A 21894-nucleotide genomic window follows, 5' to 3' on the forward strand; every position below is an offset into this window, starting at 1 on the left:
TAGAATTAACCTTACCCTTGAAAAGTACGCCTGCTTCCACTCCATAGACTATTACCTCCATGGGTATCACAGGGTTTGCTCCAAAAGCAGTGAATGGTACTGGAACCCGGGCTTTTCTAACTGCCAAGAGCAGTAGCAAGTCTACTACAACCGTAAAAATACTGTAAACAGACAATGTGGTATTGTCTTTGTAAATCTTTTAATGTGTGACCTGTGCCCTAAAAAAAGGTTCTAAGTTATTCCAGTAAAACTGTTAAAACCAATACATATACTACTATACCCCCGTTAATTTGCCAATTGAACGTCATAATATATAAACGAAGTAAATAATTATGGTGTTGGTGCTGGAACACGTTAGTAATTGCTAAAATTCAGAAAGGCATAAGATGTAATTATTCTTCTATTTTAAAGTTATGAGATTATTTGATTATGTTAAAAAATATTTTATGGCCAAACAATATTACTAATGCCAGGTTACCCTATTTTTGTTTTATTTACATTTACCAGTTGCAGTATAATCAAATATAAAGTATTTTAGTAGTCCTACCGCAATATTTAATAATTCTGATCATGTTTAAATCAACTAATAACATTTTAGATAGTCTGAAAGTGCTTTCGACGGAGGCTCGAGGTTTGTTTACACCAAATCTTAGTATTTTGAATGTTGGTAACCTAACCTAAGCAACTGTTCTCATGGTGTTACTTTTCTTTAAATGTACCTTTGCAATTGAAACGAATAAAAACAGCATTGCGTTCTGTTATAAATCTGTGTGTATGTCTATTTTTATGTCATTTTTGAGAAAAGGTTTTCAAAATAATATAATCAGAAAGTTTGGTCATGAACAGTAGTTTTTGCATTGTCAAATGTGTTGTACACTATAAAATGTTTTAGTTTGATTTTTACTTTATGTAAATTTGCTCTAAAGTTCACCAGAGTATGTAGGATCATTCATATTTACGCATTGTTTCCTTAAGCACTGTTCACAAAAAAGTGTGGTACATCTGACATTAGCAGATGACTTAAAGATTCAAATGCATTTTTACAACTGAGCGATGAACTGGCACTGACAGATGCCATCACTGATTCTGCTGCCATCTGTTTTTATCTACAAGTTTGCATCTTTGTGTTCTTATCCTACAGTTGTTTTCTTTGTTATTTTCCTTAATGGCTTTACAATATTGACTGTAGGTTTTAGATAACGGATACATGACAGAGGGATAACCTAACTAAATTTCTTCCATTAACTCACAATCATATGTCTGCCTCCTAACAACACTTAAGGTATCCTTTTTGTTTCCTGCTCATTTGCAAAATGCAAACAAAACCTCCTCTTCTTGTTTGACGGCATCTGAAGCAGCAGAGCCAGAGAATTTCATCCAAGGTACTCGATGGCATTGGACGACAACAGCAGAATGCTTCACGCTGATTAGCGAAAGCTTGACATGGTGCATCACAGATGCCATACTATCTATTTTGAAAACTACTGTAGAAAGTGTGGATCACAGAAAAATACTGATAACATAGTCAAAATAAAAAAAAATTGGAAACAACAATAATTTCCAAAAAAAAAATTCTGAAATTTGTAAAGCATTAAGTAAATAAAATTACTAAAGCAGTCAATATAATAGAAAGAGATCTGCACATTCATTTGTAGACAGAGTATTTATTGCCCTGTAGCTATTGGGAACCATACAGGTTTATGTGAAAACATTAAAAATAAATTAATTTACCAACCAAAAAAAATTATTTTAACTCATGAAATTCACTTTAAAATGAGGGTCAAAAAAATAATCTAGTCCTTATATAATGTGAGAAATGCAAGTTTTTTTAGTAAGCCAAAAAACAATTTATCAAACTTTGTAAAAATTAATCATATAAAAAACTTAATAAAATAATTAAATTATTATTTAAAAAATGTATCTTTTATATATATGTATGGAAAACAATACCTGAAAGTTTCATTGAATTTTGGAATGGCCAATTAAATCCTAAAATCCTTAACTAAAGATTTTATTTCTGCTTTTGCTCTCACCGGGGCTCCAACTGTGAATTGTTTAGGAACTAAAAAATTTTGATAAAATAGCTTTCATAAAATAAATTTAAAAGAAAAGTATTTTTCTGCCAACTGCAGTGTGTCTGTTACTGCACTTACCCCATGCTTGCTGTGAGGCTGTGTGTTGTTTCAGAGCTCTACTTGAGGGACTCGGTACCCGAGATAGAGCCGCCCGTAGCACCGCTGCAGTTCTGCCGGGACTGGGTGGGGCCTAACCAGCCTGTGCTCGTCAAGGGAGGCATAAAGCATTGGCCCGCTGTCAATAAGTGGTGCCCTGCGTACTTGCAGTAGGTCCCCTTGATTTGCCCCATAGATGAGCTCATTCCAGACCCAGGGTCATGGTTCAATGATATTTAGCGGGCAACTGTGATTCAGTGGTATGATCTTTCCTGGATCGGGTTCGATTCCTGACAGGGTCTAACTCAGATTTTTCTCAAGTGAAAAACTTGACATGTTTCCACGCATAAGTTACTTTTTTCTGGGGCTATTGCTGTTTCCCCCAATTAATTATTCACCAAAGCTCTTTTAACATTTCATCACCTTCCGTAGTCGCTAAAGACCTCGGAGTCAGTATTAATCTTAATTGGTTCACATTCAGCATTTGCCTAGAGAGGGTTTTTATTTTTTTATTTTTTTTATTTAAAGTTACATTGTTTCTTCGGCATCTTGTTCTGTGTGCGAGTTCGGAGTTTAATCATTACACCACCTCACTTGCTGGTACATTTTACGAACTCTGATCACGAATGCTGATATGAGTGTGTAGTAAATTGCTTTTGTTTATTTACTTCACATTCATGTTGTTATTCCACAGAATTTTGACAGGTGATAAGTTGTTGCTAATAGTATGATGTTAAATTGGGGGCGGTAATTACCTACAATATTTTTAGTTGTTTATTGAGACAAACACGTACTTTTCTCGTTAAAAGGTTGCAGCTTGTACACCATATGTTCACACACTTGGAAGGGGTTAGCAGTGCCACCGGCAGTTAATATTTAAAGTGATATCGTATCTGCAGATGATATTACTTTGTATATCATATTCATTTTAGTAGTTCGTTTTTTCTCTATTATTAATTTTTGTTTTAACTATATTCATTTTTCAATATATTGTCGGACGGTAGCCTGGATATCAGCTTCTGCCCTTCACATTTGATTTTATTCATTATTTTCCTTCTATATTTGTGTTTTATATTTGTATATTGCCAGCCTATTTTGGATTATATATGTTGGTTGGTACTTAATTGTGTATGTTAAAAATATAAATGATAAAAGACAAAAAAACTTTGAAGCAATGTGTATTATGCATCAGGTTTTTTAACCATTAGAAACAAGTATTATTGAAACAGAAGAAATAAAATATAAAAAGACTTGTACTTAAAATATAACTAATATTAGATACCACAAGATGTTATGGTGAATTGTGATAAAACCAAAATACATTGAAAGGCATGTCAATTCATCATATAACATCAAAATGAAAGTTATACAACACTTAGCACCATGATGTGATATATGTACTTGTAAATTATATTGTGAAAACTAGCTGACCCGGCAAACGTTGTTTTGCCATATAAATTATTTCTAGGGAATTTATAGCTGCAGTACCCGGCGTTGCCCGGGCTGAATACATGATGAAGGGTACCTTTTTCGAAATCAGATGTAGTTAGTAATTGTCTTCTTAATTTGAATGTCAAGTGTGCAAAATAATTTATATCACTTTCAGATCCCGACAGACGTTGCTCTGCCAGTTTATAGTTATTTACCTGGTCTGTATGTAATCTAGACTCTATAAAGTAATATAGAAAAAAGCTTAAAAATAAGAGATTACAAATATAGAAAAAATTCAATTATCTAGCTAATGCTCGACATGCATTGCAATGCCTCATTCAGCTATGTTTTGTAATATGTTTGAAGTAGTTACACATATACAAATCATCTATCCATCTCTCTAAACATATATTTATCTCTATCTACATCTTTATATATCTATGCATCTCTCTATCGCTATTTATCTCATTATATCTACATATTTACATATATACCTCACACTATCTCTATCTCTTCTATATATAAATCTCTATATAGCTATATACATCTATATATCTCTTTATCTAACCCATTTCATTCTCTATACCTCGCTCTATCTCAACTTATCTCTCTGTCTCTCTCTATCTCACTCTATATATATCACTCTATCTCTGACTCTCTTTTATATTTAAATAAATTATGTCATTAGTGTGCACTTATACAACAAAAACAGACGAATTACCGCTATATAATATGAAATAAACACATTTTTGAAACAATTTGTGCTCCAACTATTGCAAAATAGTTATACCGTCTCAGAAACCTTCACGGGCATGCGCATTACAACTCACCAAAATTGCATCGCAATTGGATGAATGGTATAGTAACGCATACGGCACAAACAAACAAAAATTAAAGACATGACAAACGCATCAAACGATGGTGTGTTTAAAATTCAAGGCAACTAACTCTATCTATTGACGAAGTTAAGAACAAAACGGTTATGAGCGCCTTTATTTTGCTAGCCGCTGCGAGCTCCACTAAGCGGGCTGGTCTCACCAAGGAGAAAAATATGAATTTGCCAGACCTTACTATGTATGATCGTGTGGCAGACATAAAGAAATGACACTCCCTCACTATTTGTATGTCTATGACCTATGATTTTTTCTGTTATAAAATGAAATTATCACTTTTTCACTCCCTTAGGGATGGAATTTCATATTAATATGTGGTCTATGTGTTAATCCAGGTAATGAGCTCGCTGTAGGCGGGGAAGGTTGATCAAGTGTTAATTGATCAGCTATCAACCGGGGTTGAAAAATATAAAATTCTATTAAAAATTAGGGGTTGGGGGTAGAAGGGTGAAAATTTAGGGTTGTGTGTATTTTTTAATGCCACATTATAAAAAAAATAAAATAAAAACTTTTCTCCAAAAATTAAAAAAAAAAATTTAGGGGTGGACTACCCCTAACATTTAGGGGGATGAAAAATAGATGTTGGCCGATTCTCATAGATACCGGATAAGCACAAAAAATTTCATCAAAATCGGTCAAGCCGTTTCGGAGGAGTATGGCAACGAAAACTGTGACACGAGAATTTTATATATTAGATGAAGCAAATTTCAAAGTTAAAATAACAGGCAATCTTTTTAGATGGACAGAAAGTATAAAAATAAAACAGATAACATAAAAAAATGTATTTGAAAAAACAAAATTTGTCTAAAAATAAAACCATCAAATTTTGTTCCCAATTACCGATTATTGATTTGCTAGTTATATGACATCCAGAGCAGGCAAAGGGTGTGTAAAGGATTAACGCTGACACCAACATACATTCTAGGCAAGTATTGGGCCAAAAGCCCGTAACGGTGGCTGTTACTCCGAATGGTTATGCAGACGCTGTGGCTGTGAAACGTGATGGTAACTGCGAGAAGGAGTTCTTCGTCATGCCCGAAGAGCGGACAGTAACGATCGACAAATTCTTTCGTGCTCTGGACGACCACGAGGAATACCCAGGAGTGTTCTACGTCCAGAAGCAGAACTCCAACCTCTCGGACGACTTCCCCGAGCTTCTGGGGGACTGCGAGACGCATGTGCCGTGGGCCTCCGACGCGTTTGGTTGCATGCCAGATGCCGTTAACTTGTGGATTGGTGACGGGCGAGCGATAACATCGAGTAAGTTCTTTTTTGTGTACTTGGTTATTTATTTAACATACCATTAAAGGTGGTGTAAAACCTCATTATTGCATGTAAGTTATGAGGAGTGAAGAAAGGGTAAAGTCTCACAAAATTGTATTTGTGGGAAACGGTGAGAGGAGACAAGTTTTAAATGGAACATTTGACGAAATGAATGGCTGAGAAAATGTCTGCGTTGGTATATTTCAGGGAGAGGGTGGACCGGTGGAGTGTGAACTAAAAGCTTTTCTCTAGGATGTTGAGAAATACCCAGAATTGTGGTCTAGAGCTAGAGAAAACATTGTAAATGTAATGAACGTGGTAAATTCACGTATTCACTGATACATGAATATGAATATGCAAATTTGAATATTTGTACATATTAGTGAATGTGAATATTTTATTCATGTATTCTTATTCTACAATATGCGAACACAAATATTCACACAAAAAAAGAATATACCTATTCATAATTATAGAAAATCATTTTTACGAATACATTTGTATTCATATTTACGAATACAAATATGCACATTATTGGTTAAGTCTTTGGATACCCTTTTCTGTAGCAAGTATTTAAGTGTGTGGTCTTTTGGCCAACCACTAAAAGTTATACACTATAGTGGTGATTAGGTATTTACTTCATCAGTTATATGTGCTTTGCCATTAGTGTTAGGCTTAACAATTTTCCTTATCTCTCTTTTTTTTTTTTCCAGTGCACAAAGATCCGTACGAGAATATATATTGTGTTGTTTCGGGATGCAAACACTTCATCTTGCTACCTCCAACGGATCGTCCTTGGATTCCATACAAGCGCTTTCCTACTGCAGTGTACAAGGAAAAAGCTAGAGGACATTTCGACATAGTTCCTACTTCTGAAGAGAATGCAGAAGTTCGTACAGAAGGAAGCATTGAAGACATAGCGGAACATTCAAGTGGTCTGTCGTGCAGCTCTGAAGAGCCGGGTAGTCTCGGCTCGTTTGTTCCGTGGATCTGCATTGACCCTCTGCAGCCCGACCTGGAGAGTTACCCTCTGTACAAGAACGCCAGTCCTGTGAAAGTATCCGTGGAGGCGGGAGACGCCCTGTATTTGCCATCGCTTTGGTACCACCACGTCCAGCAGTCTCACGGATGCATCGCAGTGAACTTCTGGTACAACATGCAGTTCGATGTGAAATATGCTTACCACCAGATGCTAGAAGCATTATCGAGCAAGTGCTTATCAAGTTAATAGTGTAAGGGAAAAAAATTGTATAGGATCAAATAAAACTTTTGTCGTAAAATTTGTTTTGTGATTATATGATTTAATGCTTAAGTTCTAACATAATCTGTCACATGAACAAGTGCCTTTTCTGTATAGACTGATTCATATGAGGCATTACAGCGTCATTCCACACAATTCTTACATTAATTAAAATAAATTTCTTTTTCCAAAAAACTAAGCTAGCCCACAATTTTACCAATATTTTTCTCAAAAGGGAGAATATTTAGCTGTCAAACTTAAAATGTTGATAAAGTTACTAATAAGAAAAATGCACTCATTCTTGGGATGAACTTTAGCCTACATTAAAATTTTATTAAGAAAATATCATTAAGTAGAATATATTGTAGCTATAGTGTGCAAATAGTTAAAGCTCTGTACATAGCCTATACGGATACAACAAAATATTGCCAGTAATAACCAGGAGCATACGGAGAAAACAATCAAAGTATTGAGAGGAATAATCAGGAGCACATGGGGAAAACTAACAAAATATCTAGTAAAAATAATCAGGAGCATACGGAGAAAACCAAGACAAGTCTGGAAAATCCAGCTCAGTAAATGCATTTAGATATATGCCTGCATATTTTATATAATATGCCTAGCATAGCTATATACATTTTATACTTATGTATATTTGTAACAGATATAAACTAAGCATATTATTATGCAAGACAATATATATTGTTACGACTTATGTAATGTGGGGAGAACTGGGTTCGTTAAGGGATAGCCCAAATGAGTTTTATTGATTACTAATATTTACATCACTAATAAATAATCTTGCTTAAAAAGGCCTAATTACCAATTACTCGCACTTACAAATGTTCATTCACAAGTCACTTAATGTCTGTCGAGTTCCACAATCCGCACTCCTCACTGGAGCTAGGCTCAACAGTGGTTCGCCCCCTTACCTCACGCTTGTCCACACACACACAATCTCTCGCCACTCAGTCGCCACACTCTCGCGATCCAGTCGAACTCTGCATCGCGCAACTCTCGAGGGGGTCTCTCACCCTCTTCCAATGTCGCACTTCTCCTCGCTCGCAGAACTCTCGGAACTCCGGAACTATTGCGGGACTCGCTCCGAATCTACTCAGAACTATTGTGGGACTCACGCCGCACCCGTCACAGAATTCTTGCCGCACTTCTTGCGGAATTCACGCAGCACACCCCACGGAACTCTGTCGCCAAAAACTCTTGTCGCACCCGCAGCACTCACGGCACTCACCGTTGCGGGACTCTTTCACCAAACTACGCGGAGGCCAAGTACCTGGATGCCCTTCTCGAACCGTCAAGAGCTGCTGTGACAAGTCGTGTCAACCCGGACCGACCCGACACCCGAACAATTGAGAAGGGTGGTGTCCATTATCGCCACTCCGCGCAATTCCCAAGGCCGCTTAGCGATAGATAACAGCACCAAGGCATGACGTCGCGCAGGGATTGGAGGGGGGGAGTGGGTAACGACGACCCTTGTAATCCGGCCAGGCATGCGTGGCATGTCTTACGTCAGTGAACGCCACGTGACACGGCGCATGACGCCAGTGGCCTGGCAGGGCCGCCAGCCAGCTCTGAACCTGGCGTGTGTCGCAGTCCTGTCTGCGTTGGTAACAATACGTATTAATTGTCTAAATGTAACATTCACAGGGCTGGATTTTCAAGACTTCTCTTGAAATTTTGTCGGCCATCCTCGCCAAGAGCCGACCAGCACCACTATGTCCATCGTCAGGAGGAGCGTATGGCACTCACGCACAAGCTCATAAGAACCTCCGATTAGCAAAAACATAATGAAGATGTGGTATGACCTGAAGGCTAACTCTATTGGTTATCAGGAAGGTGATTTGGTTTGGCTGTACAACCCACAGCGAAGGAAGGGCAGGTGCCCTAAGCTTCAAGCTGCTTGGAAAAGCCCATATGAAGTGTTAAAACGGCTAAATGATGTAGTCTACTGCATCCATAGGGGGAAGAGAAGACGAATGAAAGTGGTGCATTTGGACCAGTAGAGAGAATATGCCAGAAGAGATGTGTTACCTGTTCGGGATGAACAGATTTAAAGAGGGGGGGGGGCAGTGTTATGATTTGGGAAGCAGGATTGCAACATTTCAACCAAGTGTTTGATCCATGAAGAAAAAACTTAATTGTACTATCATTAGTCCTACCAAATGTCATGTATGGTTGGTAAAATATTCAATAGGTTATAACAGGTGAAATACAACAGTTTAATTAAACTTAGGCATGTTACAAAAATCTCAAGAAAAAATGTAATTACTTAAGATGATTGCAGCAAAACTATGTTATAATGTAGGGTTTGTTACAGAGTGTATAAAATGAATTATGTTAAGGAAATAATGAAACTAAATATAATGTAGTTTTATTGATACAAAAGTTCTAGGAAAATACATATTTATCTACTAAGAGAAACATACAGAACATTATAAAAAAAAAAGGATAAAATCATCCATATAAGTCCAATCATTTGTAGATGCATATTTTTCACAAACATTTAATATAACAGAAAACAAGAAACACATGTGTTCAGAAACTTATTTGCAAGTTCCATGAAGTGTTAGCTTACCGAGGTACTTACATATTATTCATAAAATTCAGCACATGTCAAGGAGATACTTAAAGGCAATACCTACTGTCTTTATTTTTTAAAATTATAATTTACCATATAATACTTCATGCAGCAGAAAACAACATAATATAAAAACCATTTACAGATAGAAAATATTGATTTGTTTTCCATATGGTAAATTTACTTTAAGTAGTATTTCACAATAAAACCACCTTAAACATCATTTTAAAATTAGCCTAGTATTGTCAATAATTGCATTTGGTATTTTCATTGTATATTCCATAAGTTTGGAAACAAAATAAAAAGGATTTTTAAATGACTATTTAAATAAAAAACACTTATTTTACATGAAAGTCATCCTGAGCTATGGTTACTGTACATCATCATCTTCAAAGAGGAACCTAACTTTCATTAAAACTGGAAACCATCAACCATACTGTGACTCATACTTATGAACTATAGTGTCTTGTCAATAAACTACGCAAGAAATGCAAGACGCAAAATACACGTTTATAAATTATACAAAACGCAAAAACGCAATGCAGGTATCGGCCAAATTCAACTCTTGCGTTTCTGCCTTCTGTATTTGAAGTTCAGCAAGTGTTCCGCAAACGTTTGAAGATTCAGAAGTAATGTCTATAGAAGGCTACGATTTTCTTTTTATCATACAAGCATTACATTTTCACTTTTAAAACTAACTTGAAAGTAAATGACATTTTAAAATAAAATTATTAAGAATTTCACACATTTTTATAAACAAACATTGTTAATGAAAATAAGTTTGATTGTGAGGAGTTTTTTCTATAGGTACCATTACATCGACTGCGTTACATTTAGGTTTGTAAAACGTTTTGCTATATTTAAGAATAATTTAAGACTATCGTCCCATACCCGAAATTGGTTCTCTTATTGCTTCGTCAGGTCCACAGCGATAATGTTGATTGTGCTCATTTTATTGAAAAAGGGTCTGTCTCTTGTAAAAAGTTGAGTACTTGTGACTTATTGTATTACAATTCAAATTTACGTGGATCAAAATTTTTACAAGGATATATTAAAAACCATAAATATAAATAAGGTATCTACATTATTTTGTAAGGTTATAATCACACTATTAACGTTAAATTAATTTCAAGTTCACGGAAGTAAGAGTTTCTTTGAATTATCTAGACTCCGAGAACTTGACCTTCAAAAATACAGAAAAACCTAATGAGCAATGACAGATAATATTTGACCATAGATTCTTTAAAGTTGCTACTGCTCGCAACTGTATCAAAACGTATCAAAATGCACTAGTCTGGCGAGATAGTCCACACCCGCAAAATGCTCAGTTAAAAAAAAAAATTAACACATGACCCAAAACTGAACGGCTTATTTGACAATAGAACTGTCAAAAAAAAAGTCATCGCGGACGCAATAGGCGCATTGGTGGGTATACGAAATCTCACAGCACGTAAGTTAGAGCTTCGATACAGCAAAGGTCCCACATTTTTTTTTAACTATAGACTGCAGATTTAAAATATTAATTGCCCCAAATGAAAACTTCATGCTGTATGGTCTGAACAAAACAATGCTTCTGTTAAAATGCAATTTGCAAAGAAACGTTCACATGACCTGAGTTGGACAGTTCTATTGACAAATAAGCTGTTCGGTGACGGGCTCGAAGACATTGTACGGCGCAGCTCCTCGTCGCTGCTACCCGACGAACACCAGGTGCTCCATGGACCTGGAGGAGGGCCGCCGGCCGCCCAGCCTGCGGCGCGGGGCGCACTCGGGGCAGTCGCAGCTCGCGGGCTCCAGCGAGGCGAGCAGCGGCTCCTCGGCGCCGTCGGCCGTCCTGGCGCCCGCCCTGCGACCACCACACACGCCTCTGGGGTCACAGTGCGCCAGAGTGGGCGCATGTTATTTACCCATTACCCACTAATACATCACCCACTAATCCACCACCCACTAATACACCACCCACTAATCCACCACCCACTAATACATCACCCACTAATCCACTACCCACTAATACACCACCCACTAATCCACCGCCCACTAATACATCACCCACTAATCCACCACCCACTAATCCACCACACACTAATGCATCACCCACTAATACATCACCCACTAATCCACCATCCACTAATACATCATCCACTAATACATCACCCACTAATGCATCACCCACTAATCCACTAATACATCACCCACTAATCCACTAATACATCACCAACTAATCCACCACCCACTAATCCACCACCCACTAATCCACCACCCACTAATACACCACCCACTAATACATCACCCACTAATCCACCACTCACTAATCCATCACACACTAATGCATCACCCACTAATGCATCACCCACTAATCCACCACCCACTAATACATCACCCACTAATCCACCACCCTTAATCCACCACCCACTAATACATCACCCACTAATCCACCACCCACTAATGCATCACCCACTAATGCATCACCCACTTATACATCACCCACTAATACATCACCCACTAATACATCACCCACTAATCCACCACCCACTAATACACCACCCACTAATCCACCACCCACTAATACATCACCCACTAATACATCACCCACTAATACACCACCCACTAATCCACCACCCACTAATACACCACCCACTATCCACCACCCACTAATCCACCACCTACCAATCCATCACCTACCAATACATCACCTACCAATACATCACCTACCAATACATCACCTACCAATACATATCCTAATACATCACCCATTTATCCATCATCCACTAATCCATTAACCTCTAATCTGCAACCCACTAATATTTTTCCTACTAACCTATTGCCCACTAATCCATCACCCACAAATCCATTTTCCTATAATCCACCACTCACTAATATTTTACCCACTAATACATCACCCACAAACCCATTAAATGTTACCCACCACTCTTACTCACTTTGCATCATCCATTTTATATTAGCAACTTTGCATTACCTACATCACTTACAACCGGGGGCGTAGATACCGGGAACCCCGCCTTTTTGTCTCGTCGAGGTCGTTGGAGGCGGCAGTGACCTAGAGTAGTGAAGGGGGAGGGGGGGGGGGTGAGGTTTACCGGCGGCGGCAGGCCCTTGCGAGCCCCAGCACGGAGGCGGCGAAGGCCAGGTTGACGGCGCACGTGAGCCCCACCACCAGCAGCACGTCGTTGGTGCCGTAGCAGGCGTCGCCGTGGCGGCGCTTGGGCCCGTGCCTGACGCGGCGGCCGTCCCGCGCCCACTGGAGGCGGCGCGACCCCGCCGCCCCCGCCCCCGGCCCCGGCCCCAGGTCCCTGCGCACATTGAACAACCCGCCCCGTCGCTGTCGTCCCAGTCTCTGTGTGTCAGCATCTCAGCCCTCGGTGTGCGGCACTTGGCAGCAGCAGCTGGGAAGCCTTCTCACAGACGAGAGGGCCAAAACCCGAGGTTCATGCTTTTTTTTTCTCTCCGTATCTTTAATGTAGCTATCCTAACCAAATCAACCGTCCACAATGTTTTTAAAGTATTTATAATGTACTTAGCTAACCTAACCTAATTGAGCATTAGTATCCTTTTATCAACACCGCCATATTTATTTACAATGAACCAAAAAAAAAACCGAAGATGTACGATTGGGAGTTTGGCTCTCTCGTCTGTGAAAAGAAAGCTTCCCGCAGCGATTACGTGAGAACGGAAGGAAATGTGTCCCAAAGATGGCGGACCCGCGTGCAGCAACATAAACCCATATATAAAACAGTAAAAAAATCGATTGATGTTTTTTAACAGTTATCGATGTTTTCTAATATATTATAAATTTTTAAACTATTAGAACAAATATCATGTATAGTTATTTGGTAAGAGTTTTATTATTTTAAAAACATTATGGAATAAAATAATTAAGTTTGGTGCTATTAGTTTCAAGACTTGCTTGCTCCGAATAAAAGTCATTAAGGGTATAGTATCCTAAATTATTTTGCTTCTATTATTTGATGGTTTTACACATTATATATGTATGTGTGTGTGTGTATATATATAGTTACTTTCATAAACATTAAGGAACATACTAAATTTATTAGTGTGCCAAATTAAACATTATGATATTTGGTAAACTAAAGTAGTCATAGTAAAAGGTACCTAATCGCAAGTTTTTTTTTTTAAATACCTAATAGAACTGGCATTACAATGATTGTAATACATATTCTCCTTCAAAATTCCCAATAGGCTGCACGTTTAGCATTTTGACACATTATTCATTAATAGCATAAGCATACCTAATTTATTGACTTAACGATCCGTTTGTCGTGTTTCAAAAGCACGGGAAAGCCTATTTCACGTTTGTCAAGTTTGCGATCATGGAGAGAGAACGCGAGGGGGAGAAAATGCAAAGATTCAACAGCACTGAGGCATGCACTCCGCTGCTGGAGCTCTGCGTGCGTCGTGTGGCTCGCCTGGTGTCGACGACGAGAACTTGGACCGCGCTGCTGTTGGAGCTGCTGAACCACTCGGCCAGCCAGCTCTTCAGGGTGCCGCCCAGCTCGGAGAACATGTTCCCGTTCCTGATCTCGGGCTCTGCAACAAGCGACAGTGCGCCGGGCTTAGAGGGTGGTGTCCCAAAATACTTTGCTTCTAACATGTCATGTTTTTTTTTCACAGAATTTGAATAAATTCATGATATAACCACACATAATTTTTCGCTAAAGGTTTTCTCTACTTAACAAGTCCTTATTTAATGTTTTATTTTTATGAACTATATGGCAGATTTTTATTACAGTCCCAGCATGAACTGAAAGCATTTTGATTAACTCGCTCGGAACTCCCGCGGAGGCTGGCGTCATCCCACGCCGAAACATCGAGAATGGCGACGCTTATTCACGCCACTCCACTCGGCGGCCTCTGTTAAGCCCGGAATTCCCAGGCCGCTAAAGGTGACCATAGCCCGAGGCAGGACGATGCGCGGGGAGCGGAGGGGTGGGGGTGGGGGTAGCAAAGACCCTTGTAATCCGTCCAGGCACGCGTGGCATGCCTTACGTCAATGGACGGCGCGTGACGTCAGTGGCCGCCAGCCCGCTCCGAGCCTGGCGCGCGTCGCGATCTTGTCTCTCGCGTTCGTAACAATATCTTAATTACTAACTTATTATACTACTTTGAGAAATTGTAACTATAAAACATTTTTGTTACAAAGCGAGACCAAGAAACAAGCATAGTTTAAGATAGTAGTTGTTCCCATAATAAACTTAAATCTGAAGTGAACGAAAACCAGTGTGGAGTTTCTATGAAATTTTTCGTTTATTAATTATACCTTAATGGACGTTCATTTCTTAATAAACGTAACTGTTTTAATTAATGAAATTATATTTTTGTTTAAATTAATCGTGAACATATAATTAATTTTTGTTTTAAGTAAGAAATAAAGACCACGGGCCTACCTAGTATGGTCTGAGCTGTGTTTAGGGGGATCGTGTAAGTCTGGGTTGATGACCTCGCTGTTGAGACGTGCATGCTGCAGACTGGTGGCGACCGCCGTAACAACCACATCCCGCGGCGGGTCGTGCAAGGTACAAGAACCAGGGTCCAGGAAGCCGCGATATGCAGCTATCGACCGCGGGAACAGGGGGCGGGAAGAGGGGGGGGGGGGGTCACAGCCGTTGCCGCTCTGGGAGAGAGAGGGTTTAGTCGGATGGTTAGTCTGCGGTCTGGTCCATGCCCCTGGGTGCTGCGCCCCTGTGTCAAAGACCGTCTGCGAGTGCCCGCGTGCGAGGAAGGAGGGGGGGACGTCGACCTCAACAGCGCCGGGCTTTCGGCGCGAGAGATTCCGGGTTCGAGTCCCCTGCCAAGGCAAAGGCGAAATATTTGTATTAGATTGGAAAAAATTCCCTTTTTCTGTCACGTAGGCCTTGTCAGTAAACTATCACATGTGGAATGTATGTCAACCTTTGCCAGAAATAGGTCGTCAAGGGGAAGCGATATGAACCGAGAAAAAGCTGCCATATTGCTTTCAACAGTTGTTACGCCACAACAATAGTTCTATAACGTTTAAAATATTTAAAATTAAAAAAAAAACCTTTGTTAAGGTATAGAGTTCACAAATTAAGATATTTACATAGCACATAACATAGTTTCTATTCAGGGGCGTTCAACCCCCCCCCCCTAGCACCAATTCGTTAATTAATTTCTTATTCATCACTCAAACAAATTTCATATTAAAATTAATAAAATTTTTACCATTACAATATTTAAATTTAAGTACAGAAAACTGCTAAAATAGCACTATTTTACACCTTAAAATATAAATTTTCCCGGGGGAGGACCCCCGGACCCACCGCTTTAATACGGGGGGGGGGGGGGGGGCCATGCTTCTTAACACCCCCCTTACACAAATCCTGGCTACGCCACTGTTTCTATTGACAGTATTATTACAGTTATAGTAGTTTAAAAATAATTAATTAAATACTAAATTACTTCACAGGCCAGCCAGTCTACAAAGGGATCCGCTAAATTAACAACTATATTTTAACGATGTCAAATTTTGAAAACGGCAAGATAGGAAATTGTTATGATCTTTAAACTGTTTGAATCAAGATGACGTTTAACGGTTTCTATCTCGTTCTTACCTTCTTGGTAATGAACGGTTCTTCTAGGGGCCCCACCTAGTCATGGGGTGAATCTGTGTCAGTGAGGTGGGATGATAAGTGCGATGCTCGCTGGTGTTTCTAGCAGGGTATCGCCTCTAAGCGTAGGGCCGTGGACTGGCACGCAGTCCTCTGATCGTGCATAGGACAGATATGAAAGCGTTGACAGTAACATTATTTGGCGGTGAAATAAAGATAGTTGTGTAATGAATTTCAGGCCCTTGGGTGCTTTCAGGTTTCTGTACCAGGTGCTTCATTTCTAAAAATAAATAAATACAAAAATAACAAAAATTTAACACGTTTTAGCCATTTTCACTCTTATTAAAGTACAGTTTAGAAACGAACACGGAAACAAACAGGACTACTCATCCAAAGTCAGTGTATTCTTAAATGCTTTTCGTAAACAGACACCACTCTTAAGATGTTCAGCAGTTTATAAACACGTGGTTTTTTTCTCTGAAGCTCTGCGCACCGTGAGGTGAGCGTAGGCCACGGCAAATTCCTTCTCCCAAAATTCTTGATTCATGTTGTTCTGAAGACGAAAAGTAAAAGAAAAATAATGCCGGAGCTACTTTTACCAGATAAAAAAAAAAAGGTAGGGACTCATCCCTTACCACAATTTGTTACAAAGTTATTACTACAACTGTGCTGGTTACGAACTGGTTATCACTATACACCGCTGGCCACACTTAGTAACCTTAGCTTCCGCATGAAACCGCCACAGAATTATCTCCTATGTACACGTTATTTCATCGAATATATTTCATGTGTAATATCTTAGCTCTCGGTATGCGGCATTTGGCGGGAGTGATTTCGTGAATGCGACGGAAATGTGCAGTGTTGTTAAGTAACGAATTACAAGTAATCGGATTACTTGTAACGATTACTTTTCAAGTAATTTATACTTGTAACGAATTACATTTAAAAAATGAAATTCGTACATGTAATCGGAATACATAACATTAATTGTAATCGTTACATTAAGGTAATCGATACTTTATATTTACTTGCCGTTCCTTTTATTCTCGGAACGTATAATGAATACAGTTAAGAACAAGAAGAACATACATTTTTGTATTAGTAAAGTTTATAATATTACGCTTGTAGTGCTAGTGACTTGCAGTGTATCCAACATTACCCTATCCTAAAATCTGCATTTTTAAAATTTAACACATCACTACCGTCAAGTGCTCCCGTTGAGCGTCTTTTTACTGTTAGTAAAGATGTTTTTGCCATCAAGAGAGGGAATATATTTGATGAGAACTTTAAAATGCAATTGTTTTGTAAGGTCAATTCCAGAATTTAAAGAGTGTTACTTGTATTACAGGTAGCTACTTGTATGAAGTCTTTTGATGTTATTCAAGCATGTTTGTCCTCAAATATTATTCATTTAACTAAAGATAATATATTTAATCATTACATGAAATAATTTTTTTTAACAAAACATATATGTATGTTTATTGATGTAACAGTGTGTAAAAAAATTGAATCGTAAGTCAGTTTTAAAATGGTAGTGGAAAGTAATTGTAATTGTAATTTTACTGATTACTTTTATGTAAAGTAATTTTTACTTGTAATTAGTTACATTGTCACCACAGTAATTGTAATTGAGCCCAATTACTTTTTACGAGTACTTCTAACAACACTGGAAATGTGTAACAGGAAGCTGGGAGAAGCGCGCGCCATTAAGTTTTTTTTTTTTTTTTTTTGCGCTTGTGCTGCAGCGTATCGGAGAGCGCAAACATTTCCATGACATTTGAAAAGAAAAAAGAAGAAACCGATGTTTACCGTTTGTTCCGCTAACGGTAGTCTTGAACTGCGCGACGTATCACCATTTGGCTCGCCTAATACTTCATAAATACGTTTTGAAATAATAAAGTAAAATGTATAATATAATTTCAACAATTTTATAAATTATCTATTGAAATACGTGTGGGGTTAATACAAAGATTGTGATACGATAGGTTAGATGTTACACATCACTGGTAGATACTAAACTACTCGCTCACTTTTTTTTCATAATTTTTTTTTATCGCGCTAGTACATTAGTGCGGTATGTTTCCGAGAAATTCCTTACAACGTAGTGCTGTTGGCGACTTCTATGCGCTCCCACGCCGCGGGCCCCTTTATCCTTCTCCTCCTTCCCCCCTCCTGCCACGTTCTGCAACGGCTCCGGAACGAAAACAAAAGATGTCCGCTGGCTATCACAACACTCCTGCGTTCATTCCTCTCGTCCTCTCTTTTTCCTGACCTTTCAACTGTCGGAGGTTGGTCGTCCTCGAAGGTTCCAGAAGCTCTCGACGCTCCCCCTGGGATGTGTCGTCTGCTGTGGTCGGCGGTCCATAGAGGTGTTATTTCGCGGAAGACACTCTCAGCAGCAAATGGTTAGCGAAACAAACCGTAGCTGTTTGCGTATTAGCTTGAAAGGAACTCGCTAGGAAGAGCCGTTAAAAAAACCATCATGAAGTAAGGATTGTTTTACAACGATGTTAAAACGACACATCAACAATGAATTACGTTCAATTCCATTATAACAACAACAAATGTGAGCCGAGTATTTCAGTACTCGCCAGTGATGTGTGAACATCTAACCTCGGTAACGAGCAAATTCATGTGTTCTCATGTTGCAATAATTATAGGTACTTACTTGTAATACGAAACTCAAACACGAAATTTAACGTAGAAATATTTAAAATAATACCGAGCGTGATAAGTATGCGCAGATTGTGTTTTCATCTACATTTCTGGACGCGAATCACACGTAGTTCTCGCAACCGCCGCTAGAATTCAACTGCCGGGGGCAGCTACGTCGACTATCTAATTATTCTATTTATAACCCCAAAATTTTAAAACTAAATAATGAAACGGCTCGGATTAAAGCTATAAATACTTGGGGGGAAAACTAGCTTTGGACCTGATTTTCGTCAAGGAATTTTATTAAAAGACTTCCCAGATTGTTAAAATCCATTTAAAAGTTAATACTATAAAGTTTACCTTTGGCTCTGTGACCACATTTCCGTCCCTTGACTTTTTTTGCATTCACGAAATTACTCCCACCAAATTCCGTACACCGAGAGCTAAGATGTTGTGCATTAAAAAAAAAAAAAAGTTTTGCAATCTCCACGATCTAAGTTGTCTACCGCGCGTCGTTCAACTCAGGTTGTGTGCTCATATAATCAGCCCGCGAACCCCAACCGAATACAATGCCGCCTCCTCGCGTCTCTGACAAAAAAGATGATCCATGTGCGCGGGATGTCGGGCTGGCACCCAGGTCTGCGCCGTGTCTCAGGTCTCACGCCGCCTGTGGACAATGGCGGTTCGCCTCTTCTCCGAACCGCCTTCCTTTGTTTCCCGCTGCACACTCCCCACTGCTGTGGCACCCCCTCCCCTCGACATACTCGCGTCATTCGATCCCAGCTGCGTGGCCAAAAACTAAGTTTGGTAGAGGCCAAAACGTGTCAAATTGCAAACGTACCCAACTGCACAAATACCGTCACCAACAGAAAAAAAAATACAGGGCTTTGAGATTCGAGCCTATTACCATCGAACGAGGAGAACACAAAGAATGATAATTTTCTAATGTCCAAAAGGTTTTACCAACTGGGGAATCTCTATGTTCCGTTGATTTTTAAAACCACCACACCTTGCGACTCAGCGGGATACCCGTATGCAGTGTGTCCATGTCTATATGTTACATTTGAAAATCTGAACCTTTTAATTCAATTTATCCCTTTAATTTCGGGAATTTCGGGATAATCCACTGCTCGTCTGCACACGAGGAAAAGTTGTAGCCAGTGTTATATGACATCGGGTGCGAACTAACTTTCGATAATAGCTATTGGTCAATGCGATCTTTGAAGGAAAAAAAAAATGTGCCAATGGGGTTTCGACCACGCCCCATGCATAAATAAGTATATTGTTCAAACTCTTCGCTTATTCACTGGCTAAACCTAGGTTATAAACACTTTAAACACGACAAAGTGCGTGAATAATAAAAAAACGAATTTGTAAGCGAATACCTTCAACTCCAAATGCGAACGAGCACAAAATTTCACACTTCACCCAATACACCACATGCAACTCGTAAAACGGATGTCCACAAACGAATGTCCCAGTTTCGATGTTATATTTTAACAATTTGATTTAGACTGTTAACAACAAATCATACATCAAATTGAAGTTAAACTAACATAGTTTTTCTTACAAATGTCCAAAATAGCTTTGTGGTCTCGACCATTACGACCAGTCCAACGGTCAAGGACTTCGACGTTCAACCACGTTCGTAAAAAAAAGATTCACATTTTGCTGAACACAAAACGCTTTACGTTCAGGAGTCGCCATTTTACGTTGGTGGCGCTGCAAGCGAGAAAACAACAAAGCAGTACTCGCGCATGCACTTTTCTAAAACTGGAACATTATTTTATGGACAACTGTACATATCCATGCCACAACACACTACGATATTCAGCTGCACGATACTCTGAAAATAAAGTTAAGCTGTTCCGAGTTAAGCCTACGGCATTTCGCTCGTTTCCAAAACTGTTACAGAGAAATTCACCGCAATTATTCAAAATCACGCCGTCCGATGTTGTTAACCGACTGGTTGATACAATAATCCAATTAGAATATACGTTGAAACGCAAACTCGTCGGAGGAAAAATGGTAGAAGAATATTTCAATTATTATTTTTTTAATCTGTTGTGGCTAACCTTGTTAATTGTTATTGCAACTGCCTGAGAGAACTCCCCCTCGGAAAAAAAATCCCTATTAATATTGCAAATGCAAAGTGTGTTTGTCTGTTTGTCCTCCTTTTTCGCAGCAACTGAGAAACGGATCGACATGATTTTTTTACATACAGATAGCTTTTGAGCCGGAGAATGACATAGACTACGTATAGTTATGAAACGCCATCCCTAAGGGAGTCAAAAAGGAGTGAATTCAGTTTTATAATATAAAATCATAGGAGGTAGGTCATAGACACACAAATAGTGAGTTTGTGTCATTTCTCTATGTCCGCTACACGGTTATTAATTAAGGTCTGGACTTCCTATCCTCCTTAGCGAAACCCATCCGCTTAGTGAAGCTCGCAGCTGCTAGCGAACTAAAGTCGCCAATAACAGTTCAGTTTAGAACTTGGTCAACAGATGGCTTTGCCTTGAATTTGTAACGCGCTATCGTTTGGTGCGTCCGTCACGTCTTGCCTAGGAGTTACCTGCCTTCCCACTAAATGAAGCTGAAGATTGGCGTCCCGGTTTTGCTGATGAATAGACATTGAGGCACCGAGATTGTGCAATCAATGGGATTTTAAAATCAAAATTACCCGTTTTTCAAGTGTATGACCTACAGACTTGAAACTCGGTAGCAATGTTCCTTATTTTAGGATGTGTTTAGCCTGGGAAACTCCGGTTATTTCAGCTAGTATATGTATGTATGTGTGTGTGTATATAGGCCTATATATACACATACCTACACACATACGGTGTCCAGAGCTTCAGAAGAAACCCGGCGATTTTAAAACTGCTCAAATTCTCTGAGTGGTGTCTGTTTTTTTTTTATAATCATTTCAGAATACGCCGAGAGCGGATGAGTGGTTATGTTTCCGTATTTCGTTTATAAACTGTATTTTTATAAGAGTGAAAATGAATAAAATGCGTGTTTTTAGAATAACTTGAAA

The 21894-nt window shown here is 39.0% G+C and overlaps 2 protein-coding genes across 4 annotated transcripts in view; one reads left to right on the forward strand and one right to left on the reverse strand.

Annotated features, from left to right (window-relative positions):
- The first annotated feature begins 468 nt into the window (after positions 1-468).
- On the forward strand, positions 469-7038 carry LOC134537611 (bifunctional peptidase and (3S)-lysyl hydroxylase Jmjd7-like). 3 transcript variants are annotated; one of them, XM_063378251.1, is made up of 4 exons: positions 469-631; positions 2188-2341; positions 5421-5755; positions 6472-7038. In XM_063378251.1, the coding sequence occupies exons 1-4, from the start codon at positions 571-573 to the stop codon at positions 6984-6986; spliced, it is 1065 nt and encodes a 354-aa protein (XP_063234321.1). In that variant the 5' UTR covers positions 469-570; the 3' UTR covers positions 6987-7038. The 3 variants fall into 3 exon arrangements, with proteins under 3 accessions (XP_063234321.1, XP_063234323.1, XP_063234322.1); XM_063378253.1 differs by lacking the exon at positions 2188-2341 and having other exon boundaries at positions 477-631; positions 5477-5755; XM_063378252.1 differs by lacking the exons at positions 469-631; positions 2188-2341 and adding an exon at positions 638-772 and having other exon boundaries at positions 5477-5755.
- A 2333-nt stretch (positions 7039-9371) lies between these two features.
- The window catches only part of LOC134537614 (uncharacterized), an 86464-nt gene continuing 73941 nt past the window's right edge, over positions 9372-21894 (reverse strand). Inside the window, exons 3-5 of the mRNA XM_063378256.1 lie at positions 14040-14160; positions 12693-12905; positions 9372-11440 (exon numbers count right to left, since the gene is read on the reverse strand). Of these exons, the coding sequence (XP_063234326.1) occupies positions 11287-11440; positions 12693-12905; positions 14040-14160 (488 nt within the window). The 3' untranslated portion in view covers positions 9372-11286. The remainder of the gene's footprint in view (positions 11441-12692; positions 12906-14039; positions 14161-21894) is intronic.

This window comes from Bacillus rossius, chromosome 12 (genome assembly GCF_032445375.1).
Source record: "Bacillus rossius redtenbacheri isolate Brsri chromosome 12, Brsri_v3, whole genome shotgun sequence".
In the NCBI taxonomy this organism is placed as follows: Eukaryota; Metazoa; Arthropoda; class Insecta; order Phasmatodea; family Bacillidae; genus Bacillus; species Bacillus rossius.

Coding starts and splice junctions, on each gene's coding strand:
- LOC134537611 (XM_063378251.1), top strand. CDS start 571: ATGTTTAAATCAACTAATAACATTTTAGATAGTCTGAAAGTGCTTTCG. Junction 2,342..5,420: donor TGGTGCCCTGCGTACTTGCA/GTAGGTCCCCTT, acceptor CATACATTCTAG/GCAAGTATTGGGCCAAAAGC. Junction 5,756..6,471: donor CGGGCGAGCGATAACATCGA/GTAAGTTCTTTT, acceptor TTTTTTTTCCAG/TGCACAAAGATCCGTACGAG.